The sequence below is a fragment of the Heterodontus francisci genome, chromosome 3 (genome assembly GCF_036365525.1).
Source record: "Heterodontus francisci isolate sHetFra1 chromosome 3, sHetFra1.hap1, whole genome shotgun sequence".
Lineage (NCBI taxonomy): Eukaryota > Metazoa > Chordata > Chondrichthyes > Heterodontiformes > Heterodontidae > Heterodontus > Heterodontus francisci.
Window position 1 is genome coordinate 193177728 of NC_090373.1, and position 20077 is coordinate 193197804.

At 41.5% G+C, this 20077-nt stretch overlaps 1 protein-coding gene across 4 annotated transcripts in view; it reads right to left on the reverse strand.

Moving 5' to 3' along the window:
• Positions 1-1303: 1303 nt before the first annotated feature.
• LOC137365567 (WD repeat-containing protein 26) overlaps positions 1304-20077 on the reverse strand; it is a 156958-nt gene continuing 138184 nt past the window's right edge. For all 4 annotated transcript variants that reach the window (XM_068027980.1, XM_068027953.1, XM_068027946.1 and 1 more), the window contains 3 exons: positions 18846-18975; positions 14242-14427; positions 1304-12508 (listed from right to left, as the gene is read on the reverse strand). In XM_068027980.1, the coding sequence (XP_067884081.1) occupies positions 12486-12508; positions 14242-14427; positions 18846-18975 (339 nt within the window). In that variant the 3' untranslated portion in view covers positions 1304-12485. The remainder of the gene's footprint in view (positions 12509-14241; positions 14428-18845; positions 18976-20077) is intronic.

A 20077-nucleotide genomic window follows, 5' to 3' on the forward strand; every position in this document is an offset into this window, starting at 1 on the left:
CCACAAACACAGTAGGAGCAGGATTCAGGCAGAGTTCCCTCTGACCTTTACACTTGGGGAATATTGGAACAGGAGTCGTCCATTTATCCCCTCGAGCCTGTTCCACCATTCTATGAGCTGATCTGTCACCCAACTCCGTATACCCACCTTTGCACCATCTCCCTTATTATCTTTAGTTAGTTTCAAAACAGTGATATTTTTCTTTACCATTGATATAGCATCACTTGCCCTTTATGTGTAGAAGTGTTTCCTAATTTCACTCCTGAAAGATCTGGTCCCGTTTTTAGACTATGCTCCCTAGTCTTAGATTGTCCAATCAGCAGAAATAGTAAAGTACTGTAAAGACTGGAAATCTGAAATAAAAACTAAGTGCTAGAAATATCAGCAGGTCTGACAGCATCTGCGGAGAGAAACCTGAAACCAGACTTGAAATGTTAACTCTGTTTCTCTCTCCACAGATGCTGCCAGACCTGCTGAGTATTTTCAGCACTTTGTTTTTATTACAGCAGAAATAGTTTCTCTCTAATCCTATTCCCTTTAATATCTTGAAAACTTCTTCAAATCACTCCTCTTTCTAAATTGCAGGGAATACAATCTTTGTTGCACTTTCTCCAAGGCCAATATATCCTTCCTAAAGTGTAGTGCCCAGATCTGTTCAGAGTACTCCAGGTGTGGCATTGAAGCCAGTTGTGGCGCAGTGGTTAGCACTGCAGTCTCACAGCTCCAGGGACCCGGGTTTGATTCTGGGTACTGCCTGTGTGGAGTTTGCAAGTTCTCCCTGTGTCTGCGTGGGTTTTCTCCGGGTGCTCCGGTTTCCTCCCACAAGCCAAAAGACTTGCAGGTTGGTAGGTAAATTGGCCATTATAAAAATTGTCACTAGTATAGGTAGGTGGTAGGGAAATATAGGAACAGGTGGGGATGTTTGGTAGGAATATGGGATTAGTGTAGGATTAGTATAAATGGGTGGTTGATGGTCGGCACAGACTCGGTGGGCCGAAGGGCCTGTTTCAGTGCTGTATCTCTAATCTAATCTAATCTAATAATGTCCCTGTCAAGATCAGCTGTCTACAGACCAGGGATTAAACCTGGGACCTTTTGCTCCATTAGACTCAGTGCCACACTAATAGCGAGCTCACTTACTGAGCCAGGACTCTGGAATCTCCCTATAACTCTGACCCTTCCTCTTATTCTCAGTACTGCAGACAAGGCATCTTACACCTTAGCCAGAATCACTGATAAAACTTTGTCCTGTCAAGACCACAGCTTTTCCCAGGTATGAATAAAAGCTGAAAGTTCAGTAAGATGCAGTAATTTATTTTTTATTGAGTTTTAAGAAACAGGGGTACAAATCATCCTTGTTTTTTTCCTGATTTTTGAAGCATCACGTGCATTGCAGTGATGTGACAAAGTGGATTTTCTCAAACCTAATACAACAGGAACAGAAATATTGGAAGCAGTTAACATTTATCAATCATTACGATATATTTAAAATGCTGTAACCTTTATAAAATAATGAAATGGTTTAAAATAATCTAAATTGGAAAAAATAAATAGGCAAAAAACAGGCTGGATATTAGGTTGTGTAATGGATTAACATAGAAACTAATGCAGAAAGAATTTACTTGTTCAATGTTGTTTCTAGGATTTAATGTAATGGCAAAGAAAATTGTGATATACACACCTTGTGTGATACTCATCCCCTCAGATTCTTCACACTACCAGTGACAGACACTAGTACTTCACCCGGTGTTACACGGTTCAAACTGCCCTCTCCAGATACAACCCAAGCTTGGAATCTGCAGTTGTATCTAGCTCGGCATGTTGATGCAAGCTCTCACACACCACACTGTTACACTTCATAGAAATCCCAGTTACAGCAGCTTGTTCAACGTTGCAAATTTCAAAAATAAGAGGCCAAAAGCAGTCACTCGAGCAAGAACATGACTGGTAGAGCAAATGATGAGTGTGCTCTTTGACATTTAGTATTAGCCTATTGCAAATATCCTTATAAATACCAAAAGCTCTAAATAAATTAGCTCTACCACATCTGTGCATAAAGTCAAAACAGCAAAAGGACCTTCAGCTCAAATGGGCTTCCTGCCTGCCACTCTTCATCGCTAGAACAAAGGCTCTTAAAGAACATCTATTTACTTCCCCTTCAGAGGCCAGCAGACAGTTGGTTCATTGTGGAGCGAACCTGCAATGGTAACTTTCAAACATCCCATCTCTGTTGTGAGATGGATATAATATTGATGTAATTATGCATTATACACTTTAGCAATAGAGAAATGGGGTTTTGTTCAAATACACCCACATTAAAATAGTTACATAAGGAACAGATTTTCTTTTTCAGATTCATGGGGCTCAAGAAACCAAAGGTTAAACCGAACACTTAACCAGAGTAATGATCAGACAACGGACTATCAAGTAAAAATTCTGGAAATATGCACAGGAGGATGTGTCAGCATCTGAAAGAGTAAAGGCTGTTTCGCATCTGGCTTTCTCAGTTCTGGGAGTGGAGGTCTACCCAAGATGCTGCCTTTTTCCTTCATGGATACTGACACATCATTCTGCGTTTAACCAGAATTTCCGATTCTTTTCTGGAAAATCGAGGGGGAAAACCCACTTGGGCAATCAGACAGTTAAAACCACCTAACTTTAGGATATGAACATGAACTGTCCATCCTCTTGTTAGGTTGTTTTTTAATCAGTGACTAAATTTGGGTCGAGAGAATGATTTCTACAAATGCACAAATCACTATTCTGATCAAAGGACCGATCAAATGCGGTTGCATTTTACTGGCCTTGTAATGTCCAATAGGCCTTTTAATTTCAAATATCATTTAAGAAAATTTTCTTTTGATACATAGCAAAACTTGATTGTGTTTAATTTATTATAATGCAGAATATAAGTCTGATAGCTCTCTTTATGGCTGAAATTGTATTTTTCAAAGTGTGGGGCAGCAGTTCTGGGAATGGAACACTTATCCAGGGGTCCCAGGTCAAGTATAGCACCTGGGTTTTATACACAACAAAACTTCTTCTACATGGCCTCAATAATATGCCATAGCACCAACCTTCAGAAGGGAACTCTGTACTGTACCAGGGTGATTTCCCCACCCTCCCACCTTCCATATGGCTTGATCGAGACTGATTATTCTTTTGGTGTGCATTAGTGCTAAATTAAGGCAATTCTATGCAGCAGACCTACTAGGGATCAAGGTTAAGCCTGTTCCCTAACTGACTGAGGAGTCCTCACACACTGCTTGCAGAGACAACATTTAACAAATGAACACAAGTCTCTAAATATTGAAGATCGTGTGATAACCTACTCTACCTCTGGTTACAATGCATCATAGTCTGCCGCATTAGGATGGTATTTGCCCATGGATTCCACGGCAACAAAGAGGAAACTCTAGTTCAACACATGGCCTGTCACACCCACAGATGTGTCTTGGTACTCTGTGCTCGCAATATGCTACACCATCATTATTACAGCTGTACAGAATGGATTTAGGCAATAGCAAAAGCATATCTTAACAGGAAGTTTAAAACCCCTTTGTTAGAGGTAGGTTTATGCAAACTCGCTACTGATTGTTAAGCCACAGCACATCTGAGCAATTGTCTGATTTAAGTCACAGCCTTGGAGACAGGCAACCTCTAATCCAGTCCCAATACAAGGGTCATCAGCCCTGGAGACAGGTAACCCCTATCAGTTCCAATACAAGGGTATGTTCTTTCCGTTAAGTAGCAAATGCTGCATCGCTTAAGGCTACTGATAATTCACTGCATTGAGGTAATTTATACTCTACAACCTCTCCCAAGTTGCCACCTTGTTATAGGCAGCATCTTGTGATATTCTGGGCAATTTCAAGGAGCTGAGCATCACACTTGCAATAAAGGCCCCCTGAAACCTTAGGTTCTGGTCAAAGAGCTCAAAATCTGGGTCCCCATTATCATCATCATTTCTCAATGAACACAAGATGCTAAGGATGTTGAAGATAGTGTAATAACCAAATCAGGCAGTGAAATAACAGACAGCAGCCACCTGCCAGCTTAATCTCAAGACAACAATGGCACAATACTTTAATATTTCCCTACGGATTGTACAGAAGATTCAATGTTGGGAACAAACATTCTGTCTGCTCATGTCATTGACCTCTACAATTCCTGGGTTCTGCCACCAGAAGGGAGCGGAGAGTCATAGCAAACCACGCATCTCCAGAAATTAACTGACACACTGAAAACCTCAGCAATTTGCACTACCAGATTAAACGGCCATTCATCTCATTGCTGTTTACTAGATCTTGTGTGTGCAAAACAGTGGATACATTTACCTATGTAAGGCATGACACCTCAAAGTAACTGTGTGTGTGAAGCACTTTGACTGGGCTGAGATACAGTAAGGTGTTGTGTAAATGCCAGTCTTAACTGTTTTTAACACAATGCTTGAAATAATTTAATATCCCCACCATTAACTACCCTATAGAAAGGGATTTTTTTTTTTTTTAAGCAGGGTGGGGTTTAAGGAAGTATTAGGTTGTAGCAAAGCCCCAAACCCAGTGTCTGCTTAAACAGTTTAACGTGCATTTGAGGAGCTAAATTTGATCTGTTGGCTCTTCAATGGCATTTCTTCTGTTTCGGGTAGCTTGCTCAATGTTAGAGTGTGTCTCAGAGTTAACTATATTATAAAAAGCATCTCAGCTAAAGGTTCAGGTCCTTTGCGCAATCCATAAGCAGCAGCAGAGAATACCTGAAGTTTCAGTCAAGAGGCCAATAGTTAACTCAAAGGTTGAGGAATCAGGATAAACCCTGGGTAATGGCCATCGATGGAAACTGGGCACTGAAAGGAGTTACATTGAGGGAGAGGGGTAGAATGTTGGGACCACTATTGTTTCTAAATTACATCAAGGACCTGGATTTAGAAACTCAAAATAAAATGGTCATATTTGCAAATACCAAATTAGGAGGGATCGTGAAATCAGAAGATGCTTCTCAACAATAGAAAAAGAAATATAAAGTTTAATACAAACGTTCTAATATCCTGCAGATAGGACGGAAAAATAGATGGGATTCATATCCATGAATGGTGTTGAAATAACTAAGGAGTAAACTCATACACCTGGGAGTTTTTGATTTGGCTTTAGACATGTCCAGCCACTGCAGAGCAGCAATCAACAAAGCCAATAGAATATTGAACTATGCAGCCAAGGCGGCAGAGTATGCCACAGATGGTGATCAAACTGTACAGTGTTCTGGCCAGACAGCACCCCAAGTACTGTATACCGGCTGCCAAGAAAAATGGGCCATTCAAACGCTAGACAGTTGGTATCAAGGGTCTATGTTATGAGACACACTCAGGTTTTTCATCCTGGGAAGAAGTCTGAAGATGGAGGGGTATCTAAGAGTAGGATAAGGGAATACAGGTAGAAAGTGATGAGAAAAATATTTAGGGCCGACACCAGAAAACTATTCAATAACTTGCATGAAATAGACTGGATAAAGTAGTGGAGGCAACAATTAAGAAACATGGATACCGCAAGAAAGATTTCTGGATCAATGAATTTAGATAGCTACATTTGCTCCATCTTGTGAAACTCCTGACTAGACGAGGAATACAAATTTCATCTAGGATAAAGAGATCGATCTAAATTCTTTTGACACAAATAAAAAACTGTGCTCCTACCCAAGACAAATAGATCCACTCAAGTGTCACGGGGTAAGATCGCACTCTTATTTATACATGATTCACAAGCTATTCTTGCAATTGTACATCTATACCTACTGGGCTACAATGTTGTGAGGAGCCCACAAAAACAGCCAATATTGACAAGTTCAAATGCCATCTTTCAGACTGACATAGCCCAAGAAAATAACATTTGTGAACTGGATTGAAAAGGACAGGAAAGACTTAAGACATGACTGTCAAAGTATTACCACCCTGTGACATACTTAGCTGATGCAAGTGAACTATCACAACAAGTTGAACCTGAAAGGCATTTAAAATCAGCAACAAATACGGCAGGCACCAAGGAAGGGCAGTGAAGAAGGTCTTAGTAGATGCCAGGTCTGAAGTCCTGGATATCTTGAGGTCCTGAAAAGAGATGCTGTATGGAATATGCCAATTGAAACCTAACTGGGTACAGGGTCCATATGAGCTGACTGATAACAAGTATACACCACTAAACCAATTGAGATTGAGATATGTATATGCAGGCTTCATTACAATGTATTACAAGACTATGAATGCAGAGGTTCTACTTAATAACTTTAACTTGCAGTGGCAGTACTTAAAAGCAAAGAAACTCAATATCCCTCACCAATGGATGCATCAAAGTAGATAACCTTGAGAGCCCGTATTACTCAGCAACCATACTGAGCTTTGAGATTTCTTTTATCAGATGTAGGATATATTAAATCACTGTGGTGAACTATGAAGGGAGACCAAACTTGGCTCTGTTCCAAGCTTCAAGCACTTTCTCAACAGCACCAGAGGATAAAATCCAATCTTGACAGTGAGGCACCCCATAACAATATCAAAATGGGCCAGCCTTCAGGCATCAGTGGAAACGATCTTCTGAAGCTAAACAATTTCGTCGAGGAACCAGAATCACTGATTGGATACATCAGGTGGTCTCTTTTGGGACTCCAAGCCACAGCACAGGCTCTTAAATCCCAAACAAAAACAAGCCCTTCTTTCAAGGAACTCATTTCAACTATAATCATCTCCTGGTTCTGTAAGTCAGAAGAATGGCCTTTGTCACTAAGTGGTTCTCTTCCTGGTATTTCCTGACCCTTTAGTAATGGCAGGGGATGAGCCAACACAATAAGCCACAGGACTCTCCAACATCTTGGAACCTTGGTGTGGTCTCCATTGTTCATTCTCTAGTGCTTAAAGAGGAGTGGTTTTATCCTTTGCTGTTCCTGCCCTCAGAATACTGTCTCATATGGCAAGTTGAATTCATGTAACAAATTTGTTGCAAAGCAATTTGTAGCTTTGAGTTCAAGTTGAGGTATTCCACAAAGTCCATTTTTAACACATTCAGAGGAAGAGCGAGCGAGGGTTTGAGCTCTGTCTGCCAAATTTCCTAATTCAAGACCAGTTACAATAGGACACTGCAATTGTTGGGCCAAGCCATTCCCCCAAGTTCATCATCAAGCAGTCACTTCCGACTGGTATATGGATGGATGATTCTGCTCACTGTGTCATTTAGAGGCAGGGTGAAACTCAAACTCCTGGCAAGGTGTGTAATGTACTTATCCAATAGATGGAGTGGCGGTGACATCCATATATACAGAACACATCCCACTTGGGTACTAAGGATATCAAAACAATAGTGTAAAGTAGAAAATGTTCACTATTGCATGCTGATACCACAGAGAACCCAACCATTACAAGTCCCAGGATACTCCAATTCTGACAAAGCCTTTTTTTGCTCCTGTTTATGAAATTATGCTTGAGATATCTTTGCAAAAAAAATCTCCATTAACTTATTTGTCAGAAAAGGTAAATCATTCTGTTTAGCATCATTTAAAACAGCAATGTTCTTGAATGTAAATGCAAGACGCAGAAAGTGTTTACAGTATGGAATGCTGCTGAAAAATTCACTGAAAAGAAAAGCAGCTAGACAAAATGCTGAACTTTGTGCATATTGCTGGCAGCCTCTTACCAAGCAATATTAAATATCCTTTGCACAATTTTTAATTTAAAATATCAAAGGTATTTCCTCGGAACAAGGTATAGAGACAGGTTATCAAAATACTGGCCAACCATCTTTTTGTGTGACTGGTTGGCAGAGGTGGGCAATGTCTATAAAAGGTATAGAGACAGAAGATCAATATACTGGGGGGGGGGGGGGGGGGGGGGGTGGAGATGGGAAATGGAGATGGGAAATGTCTGTAAAGGCACTAGAACCATCACAGGAATGATTACATTCTGCATCTGGCTACCTACTGGCTCATAATACGAATATTGTACCCATCCATAAAGTCCCAGGTGTCAGTGTAGCCGTGGGGAGGGGGGTAAACAGAGGGTTAAATTAGGCATGGTCCCAACTGATGATCAGTAACTTGATGGAATGTGAACATGACTAGTCTTAGATGTGGTGCTACCCATAGTTGAATAGCCTAACCCAGTGTCTAGATTTGCGTGCAGAAAATAAAAAACAAATTGGGGAAATGCCTGCATCAGGTACGAGAGCTGAATACCATACCTTTCAATATTTAAGAGTCTGCTCTCTTCACTGGATATGAACTCTTAACCCAAGGGACACTTCACCAAAGGAGATTCTGAAGCCAAACATAAAGCATCCCCTTATTTTTCTGACAATAACAAAGACTGTGGGAAGTTGTCAAAGTCCTAGATTCTGACCAACCTCAATGTCTAGGGACTACCTATTAGTTTTTCCAATGAGCTCCCTCTATCAACCTCGACAGATCTGAAGATTAAATCATGACCACTTGCGTTTGTGCAGAGTTAGCAGGTGCCACCTGGGGAAATAGGATATGTGCTACAATTAGCCTCTGTACCCTAGGGCAAGAGAAGAGCAAAACAAGCCTAGGTTTCCACCTCTGTCTCTAATTATCTTTACTGTGTGACTATTGTGTGAGTTAAATAATCACCCCAGATCAGCATATATGCATCACTAGGGTCACAATTTTTGAAGCTGGGATATAAGCAGTCTCCAGAACTAGAACACAGTGCACCCAACTAACAGGCCAACCTGCACCTTCTAACAGTAAACTGAACTGATTGACAAGGGCTGTGTAGTTCGCAATCTCTACTTTGTAGCTGGCACAATATAGCTCAAGGTGCACTGCCGACAGAACTCCAAAGCTGCATCATAATTTATATGAAAAGATGATTTGGTTTGTTCTGGTGGGATCTGCTCACAAACCTGCTCTTCCCAGTTTTTGGATCAAAACATCTGCTGACAACATGCTTCTCAGGAACTAAGCAATGTGAATATTGCACAAGGATCCACACAAAAGTATTTGTATCGCTAAGAATTGGTGCTATTTTAAGGACGGCAAACTCATCACAAAAAATGCTCAAATCAGTTTCCCCTTCTTTCTGAACACACTCAGCTTTGGATTTCACTCAAGGGGCTCTATTAGTGCTACACACAGATGTAAAGGCAGGTTTGCAGAAACATGTAAACTTGTCAGACAAGATTTTGAAACACTGTTTTAACTGAATGCGTTTAAAATAGAAACTTGGAATATATGTATTAACTGTATCTAGAATAATCTTGCCAAGAGCTGGAAAAACAGAACATATTTCCAATCTAAGACTGGTAAATTGTCAGTTAATATCTCATATCTATTCCCTAGTGCACAGCATCTAAACTCACACTGAAATATTGAATTTATACAGCACACTATATTTAAAGGTGGTCTGAAGGAACACACACTGTCGAAAGTACTTCCCCAATGTTTATATTGAACAAAGTGAATAATCTGATGCTCTTTTATCAATTTCCTACCTCTAACAGACACAGCAGGTGGGCCCTACTCACTGCTTGGCATAACAGAAAGAGCCTTATGTGGCTCAGGAGCAGCTCTGCAGAATCTAAATCTTGAATGGAATTGTACTACTAGGGGATATAAAACCTGTGGGAGTTGTGACAGAAAATTGATTATATAATAATTTTAAGTATATTCTGGGGTGGGGAGTAATATGAACACACTCCTACCCTTCTCTTATATTAAACCAACATTGTAAGATCACTTTATATAGAATGTTGAAGCTGTAGTCATTTTGTGTTACCTAACCCATCAAAATCGACTAGCAGTTAACCCAATCACCTAGGTTCATTAAGGGACACTCCCAAACTTTGAAAATTTAAAAGTGACTATTTAGCATCCTACTCCAAAATATATGACCAATGTGGCATGATAAATCATTTGAAATATCAAACAGTGCGGAGTATTAACACCACTTACATTTTCTATTTCACATTAAGATAGCAAATAACTAGCACACTCCAGGGGAACCTTTCTGCCCACTCTGTAACCTCAGGTCAGTAGATCTAGGGCAGTAAGTAACTAGCAAAAGGAACAAGTCACATGTCAGGGAGCATAAAATGAATGAAAGCAGGAACAAATCCTGCAAATATATTAACTAATTGGGAAGAAAACCCAATGCTGATCCATGTGGACATTCAATTCTTTGCACTGAAATTAGAGACCCAGTGCTAAAACTCTGCAGAACTAATGCTAAATGCAGATCACTGGAGCTGCCCCTGTTACAGAGACACAAATGTGAAAACATTAATACTGACTGCAATTAATTGACACCTTCAGAGCTATGGTGTGTGTGTTCAGCATGGGTATGAATCACAGCTAGTGAAACCATCCCAGGTGTGGGCCTGATTGACACTGGCACAAATTCTGGCTTTAAGTTGGGTGTTTTGCATGGCACACTGCCAGTTCTGAAGTACAGCCAATCTCTAACTGGACAAAGTCAGATTACAGTCTCTCAGCAATGCAGCTTTCTCTCCCCAACACTGAGTTTAACAGACTAAATACAAACTACAATTTTTGTTAATAGGATCCAATTTGCACCCCCATCTCGACAAAGTGATCTTTGTTTTCCTTTTCCTCTCCTTCCCCAGTGCAAAAAAGCAAACTTCCAAATAACACAAACCCAAATTTGGAAGAGATTTAATCTTGGTTCTAATAGCAGTTGTACATAAAAAATAAATCGTGGACTCTAAAAGAATGTACAAATAAATTGGCAAAGTACAAATTTGTGATCGATAGATATCTGATTGATCGAGTCACTATTCAATTTCAGATTGCATTGCTGTTTCCCCACGCCACCCTCCCCACCCCAGATCCAACTCACACAGGTCAAGTACTAGCTACACTACGAAATAAAGGCATTAAACCACATTGCTGCACCTTTTCTCTTGAGCCCTTAGACCTGCACACTTCCTTCAATGTCACTTTTCAAAAGGAGGAACAAATTCTATAGTAGAGAATGGTTCACCAGTAGGAGGTAACACCTATGCACTTCCCACTCCAGCAGCAGTGCAACACCTGGCAATTGTCAGTGTCGGTTAATAGTTTTGAGGGGTACATTAAATTATATTGGTAACATATGCAAAAAAAAATCTAAGCAGATTGGCCAATATGTGGTGAGAAATCTTGGGAGATTACTGTAACTAGTTGAGAATTTAAAAATGGGCAAAATAGAAATGGCAAAATAAAAAAGGGCAAACAGGATCATAGTATATTGCACAAGTGAAGGTGCGATAAGGTTTCTCCTCCTTAAGCATTTACATTTTCGCTTGTCCTTGCTTTAAGCCTTCCCATACTCAGCAGCAGTTCCCTGACAGGAAGGAAAGAAGGCATGTGCCCTGCTTCCAAGCCTCTACCAATGCTGCTCTGTAATCATCCACCTGAAAAGGTGCTGCAGGGTTCACTCAGTGATTTTTTTTTTAAACCAACTCATACCACCCACCCCACTCCCGCCCACTCCAAGGGAAAAGCACCTGGTGTCAACCCCGAGCTAAGATCAACAACTTGCCAAATTGAAATCAATGATGTAAAATCTTGCCACAGCTAGTTAGTACACTGGGCATGTCACATCACTTGGCACTGATTCTGTCTGCAATTCAAACAGGTGAAGTTACCAATCTGAATGAAAGAACATGTACTACTGTACAATTAGCAGTACCACACAATCTCTTCCAGTCAGCGTCAGTTTGGATTTAAAATCATCCCTATACAAATCAATGTAGCATCCCACTGCAGTGAAGTTAAAAAAAAAATCACTGCTGTGATCATTTCAAGAACACTGAAGTGAATTTATCATAAAACAAATGGAAGACCATGATGAGGGAATGAGTGCAGGAAATTAAGATTTAAATTTTTCAGCTAACATTAAGGTTCTTAAAAAACCCTGAAATTTTGTACATGAATTCCTAGCTCTTCCCCTTTCCAATAAACCACAATGAAAAGAAGTTCCAGGGCAGCATGACCCAAGGTGAAGTCCATGAACTGAGCTGTAGTAATTTCCACGAATTCAGGCTACCAGATTGAAAACAATCTTCTATTTGAGTGCATGTTTGTTCCAGACTAAAGCTTTCTTCACCCTAGCACGCCTAACTGTGTTAGACTCCAAACAAGCACTTAAAATTCCATGGTGTACGGCAAGGTGGTAGGCTGTCAGAGCAAAAAAAACCAAAAAGGCAGAAAACAATCTAAGTTCGATGGAGTCTCAATGTAACACACATTCCTCAAGATCAAATGGGTAAAATTCAAAATGGCATCCCACTGGGACCTAAAGGAGATTACTTCTCTTGGATTTGTAACTATGAAGCAAGGTGGTAAGATGCTGGCACCGGTTATAGGACCGGGAATGAGTTTTTTGTCACAAGCATGTCTTATCCAGTGATCAACCGCAGTTGCTTTGTGCCAAAACCCAAGCTGTTTTGTTCCGTGACTAATTTCAGTTCGAGGCTGTTGCAAAGTCACCGTCAACTATCCATGCTACTGCAAGCTTGAGGAGAAAGAGGAACACTAGATTAATATGGTAAAGCAAATTTGAAATTAAACCATTTGTGGCCAGCACATGTGTGATTTAACGTAACTGCATTACAGGGAAACAATTGTTTGGGCTGTTCAATGAACAATGTTGCTGGTTCCAGGTATCCCACAGTGGGTCCCCTAGTGACTGTCCATCAGGAAGAGATCTGAATTTAGCTTTCCCTTCAAATGTTTTAGTTTTGGAGTCACTTTACCAAATTGGTTACATCAACACGGGCGGCACAGAGGTTAGCACCGCAGCCTCACAGCTCCAGCGACCCGGGTTCAATTCTGGGTACTGCCTGTGTGGAGTTTGCAATTCTCCCTGTGTCTGTGTGGGTTTTTGCCGGGTGCTCCGGTTTCCTCCCACCACCAAAAGACTTGCAGGTTGGTAGGTAAATTGGCCATTATAAATTGCCCCTAGTATAGGTAGGTGGTAGGGGAATAGAGGGACAGGTGGGGATGTGGTAGGAATATGGGATTAGTGTAGGATTAGTATAAATGGGTGGTTGATGGTCGGCACAGACTCGGTGGGCCGAAGGGCCTGTTTCAGTGCTGTATCTCTAAATAAATAAATAAACACATGGACTTGGAATTAAAGAAATGACAGAACACACAGCAGCCATTCAGTTCTATTGCACCTGTGCTGCCAGCTTTTCAACTAGAGCTCTAAACTCAATTCGGGTAATGTTGGCAAAATGCTAATTATTCCATGCTTACACACACACTGGAAAAAAATAGTGAACACACTGAAATTTAAGAAACAAGGCATAAACATTTTGGTAATATAGGCTCTCAACTTAAAAGGAATTTGTACTGTTTTTGATTTAGAAACCATCAAAAATCTGCAATTCTTTTGCATCTTTAATGTAGGAAAGACACATCAAAATCAGTGTAAACCATTTCTGCAGAATGCGATTCCAGGCTTCAAGTGGTGTAAAGTCATAACTTGAATCCTAAAGCTCCACAATTTTATTTTTCTGCTAATTGTCTAATCCCAGTAATTTCCAGTACAAACATCCTATTAACAGTGTTCATATAATTTTGCCTTGTAAACCAATATGCAGCTACTGTACATCTTACAACGCCAAGTTTGTGACGTAACAGAAGAAACAGGGGCATTAGTAGGCCATGTGGCCCATTGAGCCTACTCTGCCATTTAGTAAGACCATGGCTAAACCTCTCAGCATGTACCTGCTGAGACCTCTCATTTTACGCAATCTGTCCTCATAGGACAATCCTCATCCCAGGAATCAATCTAGTGAACCCTCATTGCACCCCTTCTAAGGCAAGCAGATCCTTCAATAGATAAGAAAACCAAAACTGTAGTCTAGGTGGAGCCTCATCAAAGCCCATATAATTGCAGCAAGACTTCATTACTCTTATACTTCAACCCCCTTCGCTGGCATACCAATAGCCTTAACTACATGCTGTACGTGCATGCTAACTTCCTCTGATTTGTGCACAAGGACCCCCAAATTTCCTCCTAATACCATTATTAGTCTCCCACCTTTTAAAACAATATTCTGCTTTTACATTCTTCCTACTAAAGTGGATAACTCCACACTTCCCCACATTATACTCCATCTGCCACTTTTTTGTCCCATCACTCAATTGAGTATGTCCCTTTGCATCTTACTCACAGCTGGGTTTCCCACCTTGCTTTGCAATAGATTGTTAACTGCAGTAAATAATGCAACTCATCACCTTCAGACTCCTGGTTGTCTAAGAAAGGTGCTGGTCCCCATATCCTGACCGTACCATCATCTGAAGCACTAGCCATCATGGATGGGATCTGTGGGTTCCAGCTCACGCAGTTTACAGTACGAGTGTGTCCTGTCAGCTCTGCTATTGGCAGTTCACTCCGCTTGTGCCAAATATAAACCTTGTGATCTGCAAGAGATTTTCTTTTGTCAACATACAAATTACAGCACTCTGTTTTAGCCCCTCACACGCAGATCCAACCCATATTTCACAAATTGATTAGTAACAAGAAAATTAAATGGTAAAAGTTTAGTGTTAATTACTGTTATGTTAGCATTTTATCATTAAACCCCCGCTGCAGTCTCCTGGCTGAGGGGGTCAGGCAGGCAGTCTACTCTCTGCTCTCAGCCACTCCGCACTCAACCATCTAGAAGGGGCCTCTATATTAGATGCAGCCTGGCAAAAGTGCAGATCAGGGCAACTTGCCCAGTGATTTCTCTTTTCCACACTGTGGAAGAATCAGGCTTCTGTTTGTCACCTCCTAACCAATGCACCCAACACCAGCAAATGCAGAGAATCAGGAGACAGAATGGGACAGGGTAGGGCAGGAGAGATTTTGCCTTCCCATTCTGTGATGGAGCAACAACTTCCTATCTCAGCTGACAGTTACCATCATCCACCACTGGTCACAGTTCCAAATCAGAGCTATATTGTTTGGTGGATGGCAAGCAAAAATGTCCCACTTTCCCACAGGGAGTCGGCAGCAGAAAACCTTTTTAAAAAATCTACTGTGAACCCTCAATTCTAGTCAATTAACTACCTGAGTTAACTGAATGGGGCTGAACACACTCTTTCATCACAGGCGTCATCACAATTAAAGTGCCCCAATATTAAAAAAAAATCTCATTTACAGATACAAGCTGAAGACTGTATTTTAAAGAAAGATGTGTGTTTCCAAACTGCTAATCTCTATTTTTTTTTAAACCCCTTAGGTTCGCACGAACAGCCACAACCCAGGGTGAAGGTCAGGAGGAGGCAGCTATAGCAGTCAGCACTGAAAACAGTCTGTTACAAAATCTTCAATGTACCTTTGTTACTCAGGAGTGGCATCACAGCACAGCAAATCATCAGCACACAGTTCAGGGCAGTGCAAACAGGGTCGCCAACCTTTGATCAGAGCTGTGGTGCTGTGGGAAACTGATAAGCTGAGGACAGATGGTTCTCCATATGGGGAGGTGCAAGTCAACCAGCTCAAAGCAGAAAGAGCTGAGAGCAGACTCCATGCCTGTCCCTCTCTGCCCCAGGATGTGGTGAGTCCTAGGAAAGCTGATGATATTTATCATCTCACAATGCTAGTAAGATTGTGTGAAAAATAGAAAATGTGGACCATAAAATTTTATACAGTCATTGCTGAAAAACAAATTGTTTGAGGTAGATCCACAAAGTGACACAGGAAATATTAGAATCATAGAAAGTTTAAGGCACAGAAAGAGGCCACTTGGCCCATCATGTCTGTGCCGGCCGAAAAACGATGCACCGACTTTGGAATCAAGAGAAAATGGGTGAGATTCTAAACGAGTACTTTGCATCGGTATTCACCGAGGAGAGGGATATGACGGATGTTGAGGTTCGGGACAGATGTTTGATTACTCTAGGTCAAGTCGGCATAAGGAGGGAGAAAGTGTTGGGTATTCTAAAAGGCATTAAGGTGGACAAGTCCCCAGGTCCGGATGGGATCTATCCCAGGTTACTGTGGGAAGCGAGAGAGGAAATAGCTGGGGCCTTAACAGATATCTTTGCAACATCCTTAAACACGGGTGAGGTCCCGGAGGACTGGAGAATTGCTAATGTTGTCCCCTTGTTTAAGAAGGGTAGCAGGGATAATCCAGGTAATTATAGACCGGTGAGCCTGACGTCAGTGGTAGGGAAGCTGCTGGAGAAGATACTGAGGGATAGGATCTATTCCCATCTGGAAGAAAATGGGCTTATCAGTGATAGGCAACATGGTTTTGTGCAGGGAAGGTCATGTCTTACCAACTTAATAGAATTCTTTGAGGAAGTGACAAAGTTGATTGATGAGGGAAGGGCTGTAGATGTCATATACATGGACTTCAGTAAGGCGTTTGATAAGGTTCCCCATGGTAGGCTGATGGAGAAAGTGAAGGCGCATGGGGTCCAAGGTGTACTAGCTAGATGGATAAAGAACTGGCTGGGCAACAGGAGACAGAGAGTAGCAGTGGAAGGGAGTTTCTCAAAATGGAGATGTGTGACCAGTGGTGTTCCACAGGGATCCGTGCTGGGACCACTGTTGTTTGTGATATACATTAATGATTTGGAGGAACGTATAGGTGGTCTGATTAGCAAGTTTGCAGACGACACTAAGATTGCTGGAGTAGCAGATAGTGAAGGGGACTGTCAGAGAATACAGCAGAATATAGATAGACTGGAGAGTTGGGCAGAGAAATGGCAGATGGAGTTCAATCAGGGCAAATGCGAGGTGATGCATTTTGGAAGATCCAATTCAAGAGTGAACTACACAGTAAATGGAAAAGTCCTGGGGAAAATTGATGTACAGAGAGATTTGGGTGTTCAGGTCCATTGTTCCCTGAAGGTGGCAACGCAGGTCAATAGAGTGGTCAAGAAGGCATGCTTTCCTTCATCGGACGGGGTATTGAGTACAAGAGTTGGCAGGTCATGTTACAGTTGTATAGGACTTTGGTTCGGCCACATTTGGAATACTGCGTGCAGTTCTGGTCGCCACATTATCAAAAGGATGTGGATGCTTTGGAGAGGGTGCAGAGGAGGTTCACCAGGATGTTGCCTGGTATGGAGGGCGCTAGCTATGAAGAGAGGTTGAGTAGATTAGGATTATTTTCATTAGAAAGACGGAGGTTGAGGGGGGACCTGATTGAGGTGTACAAAATCATGAGAGGTATAGACAGAGTGGATAGCAAGAAGCTTTTTCCCCAGAGTGGGGGATTCAATTACTAGGGGACACGAGTTCAAAGTGAAAGGGGAAAGGTTTAGGGGGGATATGCGTGGAAATCTCTTTACGCAGAGGGTGGTGGGTGCATGGAACGCTTTGCCAGCGGAGGTGGTAGACGCGGGCACGATAGCCTCTTTTAAGATGTATCTAGACAGATACATGAATGGGCAGGAAGTAAAGAGATACAGACCCTTAGAAAATAGGCGACAGGTTTAGATAGAGGATTTGGATCGGCGTAGGCTTGGAAGGCCGAAGGGCCTGTTCCTGTGCTGTAATTTTCTTTGTTCTTTGTACTTTAATCCCACCTTCCAGTATTTGGTCCGTAGCCCTGCAGATTACGGCACTTGAGGTGCATTTCCAGACTCCTTTTGAATGAATTCCAGACCCCCACCACCCTCCAGGTGAACAAGTTTTTCCTCATCACCCCTCTAATTTTTCTACCAATCACTTTAAATCTATGCCCCCTTGTCACTGACCTCTCTGCTAAGGTGAATAGGCCCTTCACCTCCACTCTATCCAGGCCACACAAAATTTTGTACATTTCAATCAGATCTCCCCTCAGCCTTCTCTGTTCCAAGGAAAACAACCCCAGCCTATCCAATCTTTCCTCATAGCTGCATTTTTCCAATCCTGGCAACATCCTCATAAATCTCCTCTGTACCCTCGCTAGTGCAATTACATCCTTTCTGTAATGAGGTGACCAGGACTACACACAATACTCAAGTTGTGACCTAACCAATGATTTATACAGTTCCAGCATAACATCCCTGCTCTTATATTCTATACCTCGGCTAATAAAGGAAAGCATTCCATATGCCTTCTTAACCACCTTATCGACCTATCCTACTACCTTCAGGGACCTGTGGACATTCACTCCAAGGTCCCTCACTTCCTCTACACTTCTCAGTATTTTCCCTTGGCCTTGTTTGACCTCCCCAAATACATGACCTCACACTTCTCCAGGTTGAATTCCATTTGCCTCTTTTCTGCCCATCTGACCAGACCATCAATATCTTCCTGCAGCTATCCTCCTCGCTATCTACCACACAGCCAATCTTAGTGTCATCTGCAAACTTCTTGATCATGTCCCCTAGACCACATAAACTGCACTACCCTCATCTATCTTCCTTGTTACTTCTTCAAAAACTTTGATCAAGTTGGTCAGACAAGATCTTCCCTTAACAAATCCATGCTGACTATCCTTGATTAATCTGGGCCTAAGTGACAGTTTATCCTGTCTCAGAATAGATTCCAGTAATTTGCCCACTACTGAGGTTAGACTGACTGGCCTGTAATTATTCGGTCTATCCATCGCTCCCTTTTTAAACAGAGGTACAAGGTTAGCAGTTCTCCAATCCTTCCAGTGGATTATTATTGTATTATTATTGTATTTACTGCAATTTTTTCTGGCCCAATTATATGGTGGGTTTCTGTTAATAAAATGCCAAGACCTAGGCATTTAATGATCATTTTCTCTCTAACACCCACATCAAGACCTACCATGGGCGGGCAAACAGAACTAAGTGGATAACTCTTGCAGAGAGCTGGCATAGGTACAATGGGCCAAATGGTTTCCACCCGTGCTGTAAAGGTCTATGATGTTGTGTACCCCTCTTCTTACCTTCACTGCCACTGGCTATAAAGTCTTCATTGTTGCCTCCAAAACATGAATGAATTGTGTAAAACCCTTGTGTGACACCTTGATACTTTCTCACTAAAACACGGTCCTGCAGGTCCCATAGATGAACTCCCTGGCAACAGAAGATAGGCAAAAGTTTAGATTTTCTTTCTATTGCATTTCATGCTAGATAAAATAGCCTTAAATAAAAAATGTGCAATTAACATTCAGATGTTCTGGACAGTAGGAAGGGATGATACCCAGATGGCCACCTTACAGTAATAATTTGATTAGAAGTACCTTTTTGGTTGACAGAGAGCATCTGAAAAGATTAAGATTTCTGGTTCTGGCAAGGGTTCAACATTAAGCTGCCCCTTGTCTTTTCAGATGCAGATTGGTCTTCTGTACTTTTCCGGTATTTCCATTTAAATTTTTAAAAAATTTATAGCATTTGCAGAGCTACGCAGATAAACACTCCACACTGGGCTTTAAAAGTCGAGGCCACTGCAGCTCTTAGTGCATGGTTTGAGCGCTAGCCAGTAGCTAACAATTTTTCCATTGATGGTTTTAACTATTTAACCAAACTGGCTCACTGTGGTTAAGTGAGTTTGGATGTAATCAGCTATCATGCACTCATGTTTCTTCCAAACTCTGATGCATTATAGTTTGGCTGTGTTCCTGGCCCAGAGTCTTTTAAACGCAGCAATAATCCACCTCCCTCCCCATCTTTCAGATCTTTTTAAAGCACTATTTCTTTGACCAAGCTTTTAGTTACCCTCTTATATTTAATGTCCATGTTTTGTTGTACACCTCTGTGAAGCACCGTGGGACTTTTTCTACACCGAGAGGTACTATATAGATGGAAAAACAGCAGCTTACATCATGTCCACATTGCTTTTCTCCACATTAGTCATCTTATCTAATCTTACGCTTCCCCATTCCCTTTCACAGATACACAGACATGGATCCAAAGAATGAAATATTGCAAGGATAACCAAAAGCTTGGTCAATGAAGTGGAATTTTAAAAGATCTTAAAGGAGAGAAGGGAGGTGGAGTGGCTTAAGAAAGTATTTCTAGATCATGGGGTACAGGTGGCTGAAGGCATGGTTACCAGCAATGAGGCAACGGAAGAGAAACACATAAGAGGGCAGACTCAAATTGTTTCAGTTCTGGAACACTCTATGATTCCAAGTTAATGCTGGAAACAGCACACTTTCCACATTAAGTACCTCCT